The sequence below is a fragment of the Chironomus tepperi genome, unplaced genomic scaffold (genome assembly GCF_022539635.2).
Source record: "Chironomus tepperi strain 1889 unplaced genomic scaffold, CSIRO-AGI_Ctep_v1 contig_445, whole genome shotgun sequence".
Classification (NCBI taxonomy): domain Eukaryota; kingdom Metazoa; phylum Arthropoda; class Insecta; order Diptera; family Chironomidae; genus Chironomus; species Chironomus tepperi.
The window spans coordinates 4,180,073-4,198,276 of NW_027226567.1; the positions used below are offsets into that span (position 1 = coordinate 4,180,073).

At 31.8% G+C, this 18,204-nt stretch overlaps 1 protein-coding gene across 1 annotated transcript in view; it reads left to right on the forward strand.

Moving 5' to 3' along the window:
* The first annotated feature begins 7,865 nt into the window (after positions 1-7,865).
* LOC139098383 (protein sickie-like) overlaps positions 7,866-18,204 on the forward strand; it is a 215,028-nt gene continuing 204,689 nt past the window's right edge. Inside the window, exon 1 of the mRNA XM_070650570.1 lies at positions 7,866-8,090. Coding sequence (XP_070506671.1) covers positions 8,049-8,090 — 42 coding nt within the window. The 5' untranslated portion in view covers positions 7,866-8,048. The remainder of the gene's footprint in view (positions 8,091-18,204) is intronic.

An 18,204-nucleotide genomic window follows, 5' to 3' on the forward strand; every position in this document is an offset into this window, starting at 1 on the left:
TCGTTCGGGCTAGGTTCTTATCTCAGCAATTAGACATCGTAGAGAGCTCAGGTTTGTTTTATTAGCTCCGTGTTATTGTTTTATTGCGGGCAAATGCATTTAAAAGTTTCAAATCATTGCATAAATACTATAATTAATCAATTTTTCATTTCCATTTACAACAACAACAAAAACAACAACACGTTTTTTCATTGTTTTACAGTGTTCTTCAATGTTTTTCGATGTTTTTACAGTGTTTACTGAACAATGTTTGAATTTTTTTTGACCGTTATGAGGTTTGAATTATGGAAATCCGTTAAATGATGAAGTTCTTAAATTTGTGGAATTTATATATGGATCTTGTTTTATAGGTCTGGAAGTGACCTGGATCTTACTGTATCTTGTGTTTTAGGTCTGCAAGTGTCCTGGATCTTACTGGATCCTGTGTTTTAGGTCTGAAAATGACCTGGATCTTACTGGATCTTGGTTTTTAGGTCTAGAAGTGACCAGGATTTTACTGGATCTTATGTTTTAGGTCTGGAAGTGACCTGGATCTTACTGGATCTTATGTTTTAGGTTTGGAAGTGTTTTATTACTCAATTACTGATCGCTGGGACAAAAATGCGCTTAAGTCCCTCGATCAATAACACGAGGACTTTTGTAATTTTTTATTATTACTTCGAACTCATCTCTTTTTGCATTCATGAAAATGTGCGAATGTAATTGTTTGGATGCTGAACATGGGAAGCAAGAGTGGAAAAAATAACAAAAAAAAGATTTTTATTGCAGTTGAATTTCTGGCACTTTTGACAGTTAAAATCAGAGGGCGAAGCCGACTCATGTTTAGCTCGCTATAGCCAGCTAAAAATCGGCTAAACCTTAGCTGGCTTTAGCCGGCTAACGGATTTCGTTGTTTTCTTTTAGCTGGCTATAGCTGGCTAAACGCATATTAGCCGGCTAAAATCGCAGCTATAGCCGGCTAAAAAGAGAATTTTTGCCTTGTGAATTTCATACAAAAATTTTAAACTTTTTCTTTTTTAGCTGCATAAGTTCGAGTCTCAGGTTTGATTTTTTCTTCTTTTTTACCCTAAAAAGTTTAAATTTATGAAAAATTATTATTTTTTTGGAATTTAATTCATAAATTTCAAGTAGGGTAAAGAATATAATTTTTGTGGTAATTTCAATCTTCAAGATTTTAAAAGTTCATAACTTTTCACGTGTTAATTCTTTTAGGACAATTTCTTCGGCAAAATATTCTAAGATAAATCAAATATAAAAATCAAAATACTATAAGCAAATCAAAATTTATCCTAAAATAACAGTTTTCGTGAAAAACTGATTTTATTAGTGAATATAATTTTTGTGGTATGAAATATAATTTTTGTGGTAAAAAAATATAATTTTTGTGGTAATGATAAATTGAGAATTTGCAGCTTAATTCTTCAAGAAGATTGGCTAAATTTATTATCAAGCTTATATTCAACTAATTTAAGTTCAATTTAAGTCTGAAAAGCACGTGGAAAATGATAAATTAATTAAAAAAAGTTGAAAAAAATTTAACGAATTTTTAAATTTTAAATGAGATAGGGGAGCATCAACCTTAGGGAAAAATCAACCAAAAAATTTCTTAGAAAAAATACCACAAAAATTAGATTTTTTTACCACAAAAATTATATTCAATGTTCACATATTTTAAATGTGTTTTTTTAGTTAAACTAATTAACTTTAACTGTTTAATACTAATTATTGTGAAAATATATGGTTTGTTTTATCATATCAGTCCACTTCCTAAATGAATCAGTGATAATTCCTTAAGAAAATATTTAATTGAAAATTGTAGTAAAAACTTGAATTTTTAGGGTAAATTTTTGGATCGATAAAACTTAGTTATAGTAAGCTAAAAGCTCCATAAAACTAAACATATATCATTTTAATAGCATTCTTTCATAATTTATTTACCTTTCTGGAAGTGAAAAGCAGTGTAAAATAGAATTTCCAAAAAAATGTCAATACCACAAAAATTATATTCTTTACCCTATCTGAAGTAAAAGCTCATTCAAGATTAAAATAAATAATAATTAATCAGTTCATTATAATATTTTACTATCAAAATCCTTCAGGAATGTTAAATTAATGTCTAAACGTTGAAAATTTCACATTTTTGGCAGGAAATTTTCATTTTCTCCAAAAAATATGGTGAGAAATACAGGAAATTGTAAATATAGATAAAGAACTACTATATAAAATGCTAAAATTCAATTTAACTGTTAACAGTTACATATTTTCTGTTTTAAATGTATATTGTTTTGATAATAAAATGAAATTTTACTACAAAAAATTGTAATTATCGAATTTTGCACTTTTTTAAACATTTTTAAATTTATTAACTTAATTTCTGATAGTAAAGTATTGTAGTGAACTAATCATAAGGATTTATATCCATTTTGAATGAGTATTCACTTCAAATACTTGAAATTTACTATTTACTATTTAAAAATACGAAAAAATTATAAATTTAAAATTTTTAATGCAAAAAAGAAGAGAAAAAAAAAAATTTGAGACTCGAACTTATGCGGCTAAAAAGAAAAAAATTGAAATTTTTGTATGAAATTTCATTAAACTTCACAAGACAAAAATTCTCTTTTTAGCCGGCTTTAGCTACGCTTTTAGCCGGCTAAAGAGGAGTTTAGCCAGCTAAAGCCAGCTAACGAAATTTCACGAAATTTTTTAGCCGGCTAAAGCCGACTTTAGCTGATCTTAGCCGACTATAGCGAGCTAAGCTCGGCTTCGCCCTCTGGTTAAAATTTCACAATTGTCTACTCATGGAAAAAAATAAAGTATATAGAGATAGTCTGGGGAATGCGGAAAATCTCACGGATTAAAGTTATTGTTTTGTGAGTGAAAGGAAAGAAATATATGAGTTGGAATGTTTTTGTGTTGAGGAGTTAGGGTGCGTTGAGGTGCGCATTTTTATTGAATTTTTAAGATTTCAGTTTTAGAAAAACTGACTTTAGACTTTAGAAAAACGTCTTAAACTGTTCAGATCTGAGAGATCCAGAGCATTGCATTGCATGTGTCTCAAGTCGTCTCAAGGCTCTCTCTGTCAACTTATCGAGTGAGGGTTCGCCAAACCACCGCACTTGAACCTGGACTTGCAGTTTACAGTAGAATCCGAACTCCTCAGATTCAGACATTATATTCTCATTTTTCCCAAAGGGACGAATTTAGGAAGGAGGGATCTTCAAGGCAAAACCCGCCATTGACCGTTAATCCATTAATCCCACTAATCAAAACCAAAAATCCAAAGAATAGATTATACAAAAATCAGATTAACAGACTAAATGAAGGATTACACAACACCACAATACTTAAAAATGCATGACTATCCTGAATAAAATAATAATTTAACGCTTCCACGAACGAGATTAACGAACAAATGAAATGAAAATAAAAAACCATAAAAAATTGAAAATTTTCCTTTCATCATAAAAATCAAACTTTAAACTTTTTCGTTTTTCGACACTGAGATGAACAGAAAAATAACTTTTTTTAATAAAATTTATAAACAATGTTTTGTATATATGTGTGGTGTTGAGAACCACAAAAATTTAATGCGTATACAGCAAGAACATTATGAACATGCCGTAACACGAAACTTTATTAGAAACAAAATGCCAAAAAAAAGTTCCAAGAGTAGAAAACTGTAATAAATTTTATTATTTTTTTGCCTACCCCCCACCCCCACAGTCATACAACCCGGGGATTAAAAATATTATTTTTTCTCTCTTCTTTTTCTACATCTCGAGGAATTACAATTTCGTGATATCTAGGCGAGTTGAATGTGAGAATAGATTGAGGAACAAAAAAAAAGTCTATGTACAGAAATGGAAAACGAAGAAGTAATGAACTAATAAATCACAATGTCGATACCCTCGAGAGAGTTGAGGGAAGCAAAAAAAAAATTTCGGGAATAAAGAGGAAGATAACTTTACTTTTGAATGCTTTACGCTAACATTTCAATGTTATAATTTTAACATCTAGCTTTAAATGCTTCTCTTTTTTGTGAGTGTGTGTGAGTCGATGGGGTGAAAAAAAATTTGGGGATGAAAAGACATTAGTGGATTAATTGGAGGAAATATGGGTTTGATATTTCATCTAAAATGTAAATTGTGGATTAAAAATCTTTAATTGGGGATTTTTAAGGGTATACATTTAGGTAGAAAGTTTATAGCCTTTATTATAGTAATTTCTAATGAAGGTGAAAAATGAAACTTTTGAAGAAGTTGAGGAAATGGGGAAATGGGGCATTAAAGCAGAGCTTGATGTCATACTCGACTTTCATACGGAGTCGGACCGATTTCAGTCTAACTTTTCATTCAAAGTCCGAGTCGACTTCGAGATCTGCATTAAAGCTACGGCGGTAATCAGCTGTATTTTTACCGAGACGATGCTGTACTTTTCTAACTTGTTGCTGTGACCCGACAAAGCCTCAAAAAGTCCAGATTTTTCAACAAGTCGGAAACTCCATAATAGTATTAAAATTTTTGAAGGTCCAGTTTGAAGCCCAGGACTCTAAATAATTTTTCCTGAATTTCAATTATTTTCTGTATTTTTTTGTAAGTTTCTAACGTAATTCAACTAGTTTTTTGAATAATAAGACTCAAAACGGTCCAAAATCACCCCAATAGTGCCGAACTTAGGAGTATCTTGATTTTTGCCTAAAGAATCCCGATTTTTTTCAAAAATCCTCTGGCCACCCTAATTAAAGCATCAAATTCTATCCACTAAATTCTAATTCCACCTAAAAATTAACTCTTTAAACTCCCAAAGCAATCACTTTGATCAATAAATTCAAGCTCATACATAGATCAACACACTTTAAATTTCATGTATCCGAAAAACATTACAAGCACAGAAATTTATCACAATCGACAATTACAACAGTCCACATATGTTAAAAAGCATCTCTAATGGCACTTAATGTTAAAGTCATTTATCATATTATTTCGAAGCTTTTGTAGTTCATCATTATTGTAGCACTGAGGGTCAAATTTTAATTATGGCAAATTTTATTATTATGCAACAGGGAGACAGTCATGGCAATAATTTTTAATGAAGATTTATTAGATGGAATTTGAAATTAGAAATTAGAAATTCAACTCTGATTTTTTTAAAAGAAAATTTTATGCAAATATTTAAATTATTTTGAAATTGAGTTCTGGAAAAATGATGAATTTTAATCTTAATTAACACAAATTATGCACTACAAACAAATCATATCTAGAGGGTCTTTTGAAATTCAAATATGCTTATATTTTTTGTAATTTTAATAGCATTTCTGCTTCATTAATTTCATTTGATTTGAAATTATAGTGGATTTATGTGAATGCAGCAATCGGAAATATGAATTTAATCTGGAAATGCTTAATTAAGTTTGTTTGAATTTGGATTTAGTATGGTCAATTAATTTGAAATTCGATAAATTATTAGGATGTGGCAATGACCTTTTATTATGCAGCTATATCACTTGTTATTGCTGTTGCTAGGATTGAATAAAAGCTTGCAAACATTCAGAATGTTTGACCACTTACAACAGCAGTTGTAAGGCTCAATAAACCCACTATAGTAACATATTACAGCTATTACATTACATAATCGCATTTTCCAAAATCCTATAACAATATCATCCAGTGCATCCCACAAAACCTGAAAAATAAACATCCAAACTTCACATTCACCTAAATTCCATCAATAACAAATCACCACAAAATGCACAAAATCCCATACACACCAAAAAAGTTCGATAAATGAGCTTTAAAAGTCAAACATCATCAACGCACATCACAAGCTAGACACGCAATCACAAAAATAATATTTCAAGTGCGAGAATATATCCAAATCCACACAATTTAATACAATCTGACATTAAAATAACCATAAAATGAGCTCAATTTATCATTCACACCATCACAAAAATTTTCATTCGAATTGACTTTTTAACGTTGATAAAAAAAGCACTGAGCTCGTCTCCATTTATATCCCATTATTATCCCTCCACTTTTTCTCCACTTCCTCCTGTGTATCTCTCTCGAACGTGAATGAAAAACATGAAATTTGTCAAAATTAATTAGAGTTGACAACCGTGCAAGTGAAGCTCCTCTGTCTGTGTAATTCTATGACGTTAAATGTTACAGTGGCTGTGAAGCGTAACATTACAACATATCCGGTTAGGATGTAAATTATAGACCCAAGAGATGTGTCAAAAAGTGCACATAGACATAAAATGAACATTGTAGTTTTTTTTTATAAGTCGCTAAACTTGTTACTTTCGATTCTGTTCATGGGTAGCGATGTATGAGAATGTATGGGGATGTTTGATGATGATGTGCAGCATTTTAAGTATGGGAAACTTCATAGATTAGTGCTTGATGTCACTTAAATCATGTTTTATCACAGAACTTGTCCAAAATGAATTTTTGGACATAAAAATTCGAAAATTCTTGAATCTAACGCTACATCACATCCAAACAACTCCCATCACACAACTATGACGAGACAATATGTGACTATACACTACTTATATTGCACCGTAAATAAACATAAATATTTTTGTGTCTCCTTTCCATCCAAAAGCTTTTATTCCATTTTATGTCAAAAATCCTCAAAAAAATGTGCACGACTAGGCACATTTTTAGTGCTCTCGACTTTTATGCTGGCTTTTGAATGTCATGAAAAGAAAAAGGAACGACAGAAAAAGGAAAAGCATAAATTTTTTTATATTTCAACATTTTTATTCTTCATTTCAATCATTTGGGCTTGAAGTTGGCATGACTTTTTTGGTGATGATTTTTTGATGAAATTTTTTGATGAGTTGGGACAAAATCAGGGCGATGAGATCAAGTGTCAAGATATATTTTTGTGTGAACTGTTTTGTTGATGGATTAGGAGCAGAGTGGAATGATAATTTTTATTGGAGATGATTGTAGGGATATTATGGTACTGTATACTTGAGTTTATCTTACATTTTGAGGATTCTGTTGATTTTTTGACATTTTTGTTAAGAAGAGGCATATGCTCGGAAGCCACGTGGCGTGGAAAAGGTAGATAAATCCGTGATTCTGGCTTGTGGCTGGATTTCATCGAATATGGCTCAAGTCAGATTCAAGCAAATCTAAAATTTAAATTTTACCACGATTATGTAACAAAATGTCGATTTAAGTTGTCAATTCTAGTTGACATTCGGGATTCTCGAACTGTACGATGAGATTTAAGTTACTTATAGCCACAGACAGCATTTCTGTTATAAGAGGAGTTCCAATCATCCTTCTCTATCCATAAAGATCTAGTTCTGAGTTTGATATCCAACCAGTTTGATAGGGCAGCATCGCTTTGTCACTTCATTTCCAATAGGACGTGAAATTGCCCCGATATCACCGTGACAGCTGATTTTGATTCATTTTTAGAATCAAAAATGCCGGCCACCACATTGTGCTGCTTGAGATACTTACGTCCTTACTTAATTTCTTGGCAAAGGCGTTCGAGGGCCCACTGTCGCATTTAGAGTTGCATCTGTCCTTAGATAACTTCTGCAAGTTTTTAAATTGCTGCTCCAGGTACTTATTAAAATTTCTTACACAGCAGCACATATCTACATCTTTGTAGGATCACATCTTGATTTAATTCTAACTTTACATCAATCTCCCATTCACTTTTCATTCTTCCTTACATCCGCACACATATTTTTTCCGTCCAAAAAAATATATAGAAGACATGAATGCAACATACTGCGATGAAATTATGCAAATGAACTTTTCATTGATTTTCCATTTTCTTCTCTATTTCTTTACAGGCTTTAACAATTCCAACATATTTTATGCAATATCAATATTTTGAAAAGCGAGTATGATGATGATATGTAATTGCTATTGAATCATCATAATATAATACGTTAACGATATAAAGTCATTCAGGAAGGAAAGAAATGACAATGTTGGTGTATGAAGGTTTATGTGTTTATACAAAAGTGAAGAAGCAGTGACGAGTGCCGTGCGAGAGGATAACAAAAGAAAATGTCAACAGAGAAAAAATTAACAGCAGATGAAACCATTCAGGTGAGTCATTTCCCCTTACAAAGAAATTCTTGTTTTGTCATGCCAAAACGTTTTGTCACAAGAACAAGAAACATTCGGTTCCAACACTCAAGATAAGGACATTAAGTGAAGTTGATATCATCTAAATCTAAATCATTTACTAATACACAAGCAAATCCCCTTACACGTGGTTTTCATTACATTTTCTCTTTTCACTTCCTTTACATCTTTTCTTTTGAATTTTCTTTTTTTTTTTTGTTCATTCGAGTTGCTCGCATTTCACTGCGTCCCATGGGAAATGCATGGAATATCCCATTCGAATGAATGAATGAAATGAGAAAGGATGAAAATGTGTGATTGGGATTGAGGTGGATTTGACGCATTTTTTTTGTTATTTTTAAATAAGGGGAAGGGATTTACACGATTTAGATTGCTTGTGGATTGATAGTGTCAAGTGTGCATGGATGTTTTTGCATATTTTGATGAGAATTTATGGAAATGATGGTTCAAAAAATGGGAAAAAATTATTTAAAGACGCGTCATCAGGGAAATTACTTAATTAAGGTGCATGCAGCAGTTGTTCCTATTTTTAGTCGTCAAAGTGGACCAAAACCAGCGTTCAGGGATATCAACTTAGTAGATGACTATCTAATGTTGTGTTACCTACTCAATTTAGTGATGCAAGCGTGTCCTAGTGACTTTTTAGTGCCATTCTGGCTTTCAACTCAGCAAATAACTGTATAAGGTTGTAATACCGACTTACTTTATTGTCAAAATACCTTAAATTATCCAATGCTCACTCTAAAACTCTAAAACTCAAAAATTTCCAAAAAACCCAAAAAATCTCCTCAATAAAAGTCAAAATGCCAGCACTTCCATCCCTAATATGCCAATTATTTCAGTCAATAAGTGAGCCAAAAATGAGGAAGAAAAGGAGAGAAAAATGAATTTTTTTTTTCTCACTTCAAATGACTTTCACTTTGCAGCATTTGAAGATGAACAAAAAAATGTTTTTTCATTCTTTCTGCTGGTTGCTCCTTACTTATTACTTGTTCTCCTAAATGGAATGTAATGTAATGAATTTTTTAAGACAAGTTGGAATTTTTTTTTGTTTTGTTCTCTTTACTCCTGCTTCCAAAAATAAAAGTTTTTTGTTCCTTCTCACTTTCTCGTGTTCGCGCTTGGAGTTGAAGTGATGCTGAAAATTTCAACACTAAAAGTGTTTTTTTGTCTTGTTTTCGTTCCATTTTTAATGGATGTTTAATTTATTTATGAAATACTTTGGGAGAAAATATTTTTGAAAATTTTTTGTTGTAAATTATTGAAATTCTTTCAAATTTCTTTTGAATTTTTGAGAATTTTTAAATTGGAAATTAAAGTTTTTTTTGAGTTTGAAGGGTGATGAGTGTTAAGTTAGTCTTGAGTTAATTTGAATTTTTGGTCACATTATCTAGAAAGTGCTATAATATGAGTTGAATAGTCGTTAAGAATTCACTTAGAAACCACGTAATAAAGTCAAGAACTTTAAAAGACTGAATTGACGTCTGATGCAAATTGATACTTTTTCGTGGTATCCACTGTGACCATGAAATACACCGCTGGCGACCGAGCTTTATGTCGAAACATGGATTTGATAGGATAGATTAAAAACCTATCCTGACGACCCTACTTTAAGGGTGGCAGTCCTAAAAACAGAATAGGAATGATGAGGTTCACAATCTAACATGTCCAAAGTAAGCAACAAACTAGATGCAAAGTCCACAAATTTCCAAAAATACCCAGAATTCCTTTTCAAAAATCAAATCCTCATCAACGTCCATTACAATCATTAACAGCATTCCATCCCAACTCTCGTTATCATAATTCCACTTAAATTCTAAAAATAGCACCTCAATGCGACACCCCTTGAGTAATCTTCATGTAAAATCCACTGAAATGAAGACATTTTACCTACTTCAATCAATAAATCCTCTCCCAATTCACAAAGCGTAATCGAGTGGAAAATTTTTTGGGACAACATTGATTTAGATCAATGAAATAAATTTGCAATTTTGGAAATAGAACTTGTTAATTAATCCTTCATCCATAAATCATAAGGACTTGTTAAGTAAATTTTAGATACATTTTATGGGTGTTGAGTGAATTGAAGATGTTTTGGAAATTGATAATCTGTGTTATTTAAAGATCAGAGTAAGGTACGGTGGTGGGGAATCTGTGTATCACGACATGCCGTGTGCAGTTTCAGTCGAGGCTAACAACCATTGTGTTCCTGGAAAAGTAAACTTTTGCTCAATATGACTGGTCAATTGAGACTCAAATGGACATCTTTTTGATGAAACTAAGTTCTTAATTCTTCAGTTCTAAGGTGTCTGAATAACAAAAATATGCCCATTGTCTGTTTGGAACTGAAGCATAACTACTCAAATTCTGAGTCTTAACTGAGGTCTTTGACTTCAAAACTGCTTGAACCCGCATTCAAATTTGGATGACGCAAATTCAAAATATGTAGCTTCGAAAACCACACATGTGTATCAAAATCTTGAATTCTTTTTATTCCATAAAAATATCTTATTTCTTTTCTATTTGTCTTTGAAATTAAGCTTTGCCATAAAAATGACAGGCTTTGCAAAAAATATAAAATTATTTTTGCTGATTCAAATTTTCCATTCGATTTCTTGAAAAATACCAAAAAAATGCTTAAATTCTCAGCTGGAAATTTTTATGGCATTTGAAAATATTTTCATCAATAAAAAGTAATTGGATAATAAGCCATGCTGAATTTCTTCTCATAGCTAAAATGATAATTACGTTAATGATGCTTTACATTTTCTTAAAAAAATAAATTTTATATTCATAAATATTTAAGAGACATTACATTACTTCCCCTCATAATTTTACCATCGAATCTGCCTTACCGACCAACTTGAAGTTGTCTGCGAATTGAAAATCGTCGAAAAAATTTCCCCTCATTTGCGGCACTTCTATTCATAAGACATCAAAGGAACGTAAAAAATTCATCATGTTTTCCTCTTTTTTTTCCTCATTTACTTTAAAGCGGAAAACATCATAAAAATGTCATAAAAAGAATTTTTTACAGCTTTTCACCGACATCAATAAAATATTATTCCAACTAATGCAGGTGGTTGACTTATTTACGCAAACAAAAAAAGTGCAGTTTTTTGGATCTGAATGAATGAAAAATCGTAAAAAAATATTAGAAATTTTTATGACTTTTTTCCCGAACAAAGCCGCTGATGTCGGTTGTAAATAATTTCATTCATCGCGATTCCAATCGACAATTGTAAGCAGAAATCAACAAGGAAGTGAAAAGAGCACAATGTAGGAAATAAATCGAAGGGAAGCTGTAAAATCGATACCTAATTATTCCATTCAATGAATTCTATTTACAAGTCGAATGAGAGGATGGAGATAGGATGTTAAAATTTAAAGATGAAGCTAAATTAGGAAATCAGGTCAAGGGAGATGAGATTTTTTTGAGACAAATTACAAAGGGGTGGGTACTGTTATGGAATGTTTTGAAGAAGACAGTTGAGAAGTTGGAGGGTACGTCGTGGGTGCTGTCTGAATTCTGGTAAGTTTCATATTGAATTTGTGATTTTCTGAACAAATTTTGCAATGATAAATGGGTTGAAAATTCAAAAATTCCTACTTTTTGCATGATGTCGTAATTAAACGACTCCTGAGACAAAGAGTCCACTTTTAGGTACCATAATGATGTTTCGGGACCATAAAAGCATGCCTTATGCCTGTCAGCGCTCGCCACAATTATTAAATTTGTAGAATTTCTATGAAAAAATCAAATTTTCCGCTTGAAAAATTCATATTTTTACAAATATCTATGAGGCTAACTCTTGAAAAGTGGTAAAATACCTAAAAATCCTTAAAAAATAGCAAAAATTCCTCTCCAAAAATTCATCCATCCCTTGCTCAAATCCCCCAAACCCCCCTCAATTTTAAAATACTTTCCACAACCTCCTAAAAAGAATTTTCATTGATACCTTGGAGAAATCTTCAAAAATTATGTAAAGACATTCAAATTCACTCTTAACAGCACCCCATGTTTCAACATCCACACGACAAAAACATCATCAACATCTCCAAGATACTTGCCTAAGCTATTTACAATATCTTTAAAATGTAGTCATTCCGCACTTTTTTTTTGTGTCAATTCACCTCCGATGTTTATCATCGAGGGAATTTTTTTCACTTTATCAGTTAATAATCTGCTTTTGTTTGCTATGGCTGTATTCATGCGTGATGATGAATTTACACATATTTAGTGCTGTAACTGAAAATTTTAAAGTGATGAGTCATCGGAAAAATTATTAGGAGGTGAAAATTTTCCCTGTTTTTCATTTACAAGGATGACGAAAAATTTGCTGTTTTTAAAAAATTTACAGTTAGGCGTGAAGATACGTAACCTCCAGTCAATCGTGTAATATCCTGTCATGCAATATTTTTCCACCCTCAATATAAATAATTTTTTCCTCTATGAGACATCATGATGATGAATTTTCAATTGCGAGAATATATTTTTTTAATCTCGCATAAAGTGGAAAAAGTCACGCATTACAAACACAATTTTCGGTGTAAGTAGAAGGTCAAATTATGTCAATGAAAATATAAATCAGTGAATAAATTTTTTGACATTCATTAGAATAATTTTTGCTAGTAATTTAGGGATTTGCAGGGTTGGTAAATATGAAGGGGTGATTAGGAGGATTTAAGAGTGTTTCTAGAGAGTGTTTTAAGAGTTGTGCATACATACTTCTCTGGTTTAACAGATCAATTGTGATCTATGGCGTCTTATTGATGTTGCATTAAGCTGGCTCAATTGCTGGCTTCCACTAGCCAATATTTAATGCCATGTGCAATACTATCTCTATTGAAAGTCTCCTTTCGTATTTGATGGAACTTCAAGCTCTTTAATGAGCTTAGTTGAGCCTTAAGAGCTCCTTGCTGGAGCCTTCTTCATTTGTGTTATTCAAGAATGTCTGTTTTTGTCGTCTACATGTCATTTTGAAGATCCTAGCCGTGATATAAGACCTCATTATGTATATGAACACTTACAGCAACGTTTTGTCATTCCACTGATATCCAGCAAACCTTTAAAACCTCAATCCAAATTCATTTTAAGCTCATAATTTCCAATCGCTCAATTGCTCTCATTTTGATCTATGGCCTCTCTCAGTTGGCGTCTAAAACTGGTTCTATTACTGGATGCCCCTTTCCAATTAACAATACCAAGTGCTACACTGTCTCTAGTTGCAGCCTGCCTTCAAAAATTCCTTAGCCGCCCTCGTGCTCTTTTGCTATTTGCCATCTACAAAAATTCACACTCGTTAAGCTATAATCATCCGCGAACTGCCTAAGCATAGCTTTACATCTCTCTTATTTGAACAGCAAATGGTTTTCATAATTCCAATCTCAACAACCCTGACCTCGAATCATGATTAAGACTTAAAATCGGCATAAAAATATGAGTTGACACTTACAAAAGGGTGTGATTGAAGAATTTTTCATTTTTTTATTCATTTATGATTCAAGCAACAGAATAAATTTCCATATATATATGCTGATAAATTTATGACTGAAATAATGAAATCATAATTCTATTGCTATAGCATGTGGATGAAAAAATCAACATATCACATTGCCCATTTGCATACTTAATTTCGCAAACACTTTTTTGTGTTTTTTGTTGCTCTTTAAAAGCACTTTCATGTGTACATAATGTCATTTTGGAAGGGTGTAATGTTGGAAAATTGAAAAACCTGAAGAATTTTCTCACTCATTTAGGGACGAATGAGCCACCAATTGCTCTTGAAAGTTTTTTTTTTTTCATTTTTTTGTAAAAACTCTTGAAATTTTATTCAACCCCTCCGAGTTCATTGCGTTCAGCTATGTAAACAATCAAACATGAAATCGTTTTCTATTTTCTTCTACATGTTTATAGTTAGGGACGGGACTCATTGTGCACTTTTTTGAAATTGTTACGATTTAATCATATTCATGGAAATTCTTTATTCGATGTGTGCTGAAACAATAAAAATGAGAAATTGAACCCGAATAATATATAAAATTGCTTTTGACCCTTTTTTCATATGTTTTATTTGTGTAATCGAGTGCTTTTTGATGTATATACTGTAATGCAATGCAATTTCTGTCAATTATGACACTTGCAGTAAAATTATGTATCTGTTTAGAATTGTTGGTGTGGGAAAAATAAAATGAATTTTTTAATAGAGGGTTTTGGGAATTTTTTGAAGGGTTTAAATTGACGGAATGAATTTATATTAATGAGATTTTGAAGGAATTGTTGAGTTTTGACATATTTATGATGGAAAATTTGTTAAAGAATTGTTCAATAAATACGGCAGCTGAGGTTTAATTGTAATCAGGCGCAGGATGTCGAGTGTGTTAAGCCTTCAACGTTTAAGACTTGGTTTCAGCCAAATGAAATGTCTAATCGGATTAATATCTTGTTGTAGCCGTTTTAACTCAGTTAGTGAAGACTGAGCATCATTCGTTAATTGTATCAATATATCAAGCACAACTTAACCAGCTCATGCAACATTTAGACCAAAAACTCTGGGACTTGTTGAGATAACGGACCGCAAATCTGCTAAACTGCTTAGATAAGATGCTTAGCGGATTAGCGGTCTGTTAACTTAACTATGTTCCAGAATTTTTGGTCTAAATTTCGCACGAGTTGGTTCAGTTGATGCATTGTCATCCATGTTCAGCACAATTTGCATAAAAAGTTAGTAAGAATTGAGCCTTTTAGTCACTTAGTTATTAAGAAACCGGAAAAAGTTCTGGAAATTTAGCATTTTCAGTCCTATTTTCTGTTCAAATATCTAGCCCGAAGGACACAAGTTAACAAGGTTTGGTCATGAATCCTTTAATTCTCTGTCATGGAATCATTTATTGATCTCAAACAGAAGTTGCTTCAATTTGACGGCCATGTGGCTTCTACAGTAACTCTTGATACGAAGCATACCAGAAAATAAATTCCATCTGTCCAGAAAATTTCACCAAATCCAATTTTTACAGCCTTAAAAAAATTCCATCTTAAAAAATCCACAAAAATTTTTACAACCAGTCCCCAAATTTAATGTCAAAAAGAAGCAAAGAAATTTTAAAAAGATAAATAAAAATTTTTACAATCGTATCAAATTCATCTCACAAATGTGTAACTTTTTACTCCAGTCGTCTGATTATGTTACATTTTTATGGATCTTTTATTCATGAAACACTTGCTCACTTCCTTTACTCTCAAAATTTCTGTCAGACTTTCGACACAAAAAAAAAGTTAAAATAATAAAATTCATTTCACAGCAAATACAAACAGGAAAGTTGAATAAGAGAGTCAAAATTATGCAAATTTTTGCTTCTGTTGACACATTTTCCATTTCTTCTGTCTTACTTCCTTAAGAAAAATCTAAAAATTTTCTATTTTTCTATCCCGATTCAAATGAAAATTTTCACCATAAAAAAAAAGTGAAAGGTTTTTTTGCAAAAAAGGAATTTCAAAAGTGTGCGCTTAGAATGTCAATTGAAAAGAAGGAACTGGAAGGAGTCACTTTAAAATGGAACAGATGATGTTATGTGTAGGGACTAAAAATCAATATTGGGATGACATAAAATTCTTGAAAAGTGAAAGTTTTTCATTTTTAAAGCCGAAACGAGAGGAAAAATTCTTTGGGTAATAAAATTGAATTCTTTAAAGGCTTGATGGAAGTTGAAAAGGTAAATTGAATTATGGAGCAAAAATTTTTTGAGGCATTTTTGTTGCTAGAAAAGACGTGTCGGTGAAGATATCTGATAAAGTGTAAATTCAGTTAAGGCATACGTTGTAAATTGTTGATAGGAAAGAATGTGAAACATGTGAAACTGAGGCGATAAAGATGAGCATGTTGATGATAAAATTTAGTTCATCACGATAAAAAATAGTAAGTTGTGGATGATGAAATGGATAGAGTTTTAACAGCACTTAAGATAAATAAGGAGAAATTTGCAGTATTAGAAGTTAATAAATTAAAAAGATGAGCAACTGTTTTAAGGAGGATTATTTTGGGTGACGTGCAACTGTTGTGCTTCAAAAATATTGTATGACGTGCAACTGTTGTGCTGAGAATAGTTTTGTATGATGTGTTGCTGTTGTTTTGAGATTTATTTTATGTCCTGGAACTGTAGTGATGAGAAAAAATTAGTGAAACGAGCAAACAGTTGTACTGAGAATCGTTTTTGTGTCTTGCAAATGTTGTTTTGTGAATCACTTTAGAATGCAAGCAACTGTTGTATTTAGAACATTTATATGTCACGCAACTGTTGTACGAAAAAAAAATCTTATAATTAGCAACCGCTGTGCTGAGAACAATAAACTATGATCAGCAACTGTTATGTTTAGAATAAATTTGTATGATGAGCGACTGTTGTATTGAAAATTATTTTATATGGCTCACTAATGTTGCATTAAGAATAATTTTATATGGTACTCAACTGTTGTGCCAAGAATTACTTTATCTAGCAAGCAATTGTGTTACTGAGAGTAATTTTATTTGCCGCAACACTGTTTTATTAAGAACCATTTTTATGGCACGCAACTTTTGTACTAAGAACTGTTGTGCTGAGCATTGTCGTGATGAGTGCAATTTTTTATGCGACATGCAACTGTTGAATTGCAATTTATTTTATATGGCACGCAACTGTGATATTTAGAATTATTTTATGCTGTGCAACATTGTATTCCATATTTTAAAAGATTCCTCAACAAATTCAATTTAATAAAGTAAAACAATCAAGTAAATAAAACTTCATTATTGATTGTTTTCCAAAAAACGTCAAATGAAAGTTAATTAATGACGGAGGACGGCAAGGCATTCTCAATTCATTGACTATTTTTCCAATTTCTATAATCAAATAAATTTCATTGTTATTTATAAGTTTGTTCTGTCCCATAAAAATCAATATTGATTTTTCTTCCTTGATGAGAATCTATAAAGTAAATTTTTTTCTGACTTTTTTTTCCCTCCCTTCCCCTAACTGCTTGCCTTACTCGCATGAAAAAAATAAATATAAAATCTTAAATGAAATTTTCGAGGACTTTCTAGCTACGTTGATATTCCTGCACGATTTCATTTTTCCATCAAATTTGTTTGCTTATTCAATCAAACTAAATAAATATATTATTATGATGATGAAAGAATAAATCTTGTCTTGAGAGATGGATGATTCTTATGTTTTTATTATTTTTTTCTTCATCTCTAACTTTGGTGAAAGGAGGAGATTTATGTCAGGAATGGGAGAAAATTGGGGAAAATTGGAAAAGAGAAAAATCAAATTAAAATCCACATATTCTATTTTACAATGCGATTTTCGTATTTTTTGTTTTTCACTTTTGTGGATGGTGGGATTTTAGGAGGTCCTTAGGATGAATTTAGGTGGGATTTTAGGAGGTCCTTAAAATGAATTTAGGTGGAAATTTAGTGGAGGTTTGAATTTTAAGCCAGTTAGCCCTCAGTCGGTTTCTGAAGCAGGCTCTATCGCTGGCTACCGCTTATCAATGCCAATTCTAAGTGACAGTTTTTGAGTTTCTGTAAATTTTGAAATTCATAGAAATTTGGAACTTTTTGAATTATTGTCGAAAAATAGCAGTGCTTACTACTTACTTACTGTAACTATGAATGCATATGTAGAACTTATGTTACTACAAATTGCTTTACATCTGACTCTGTTGCTGGCTCCAAGCTGGCTCTGACATCTGGTTTGTACAAATTCGCACATTGAGTCGCACTCTGTCTGCACACTGTACTGACATTCTTTTAGACGAGGACATAGCAGTGCTTTGAAAAAATACAGCAAATGATCCTTTTTGACTAGCAATATGTGCTTGGCTTTCATTAGCCGATTCATAAACTTACCAGAAAAATTCAAATCGATCAATCGGATGACATCAGGATGGAATGACTCTGACCGGATTTAGAGCCAAGTCAGTGTCATGGACTGATGCCGAATTTGAGATCCATTATGCTGTGCTGTTTTGATTATTACCCGATATTCCAGATTCCAAATCACATTTTGCAGCATTCAAACTTAATTTTCTAATTCA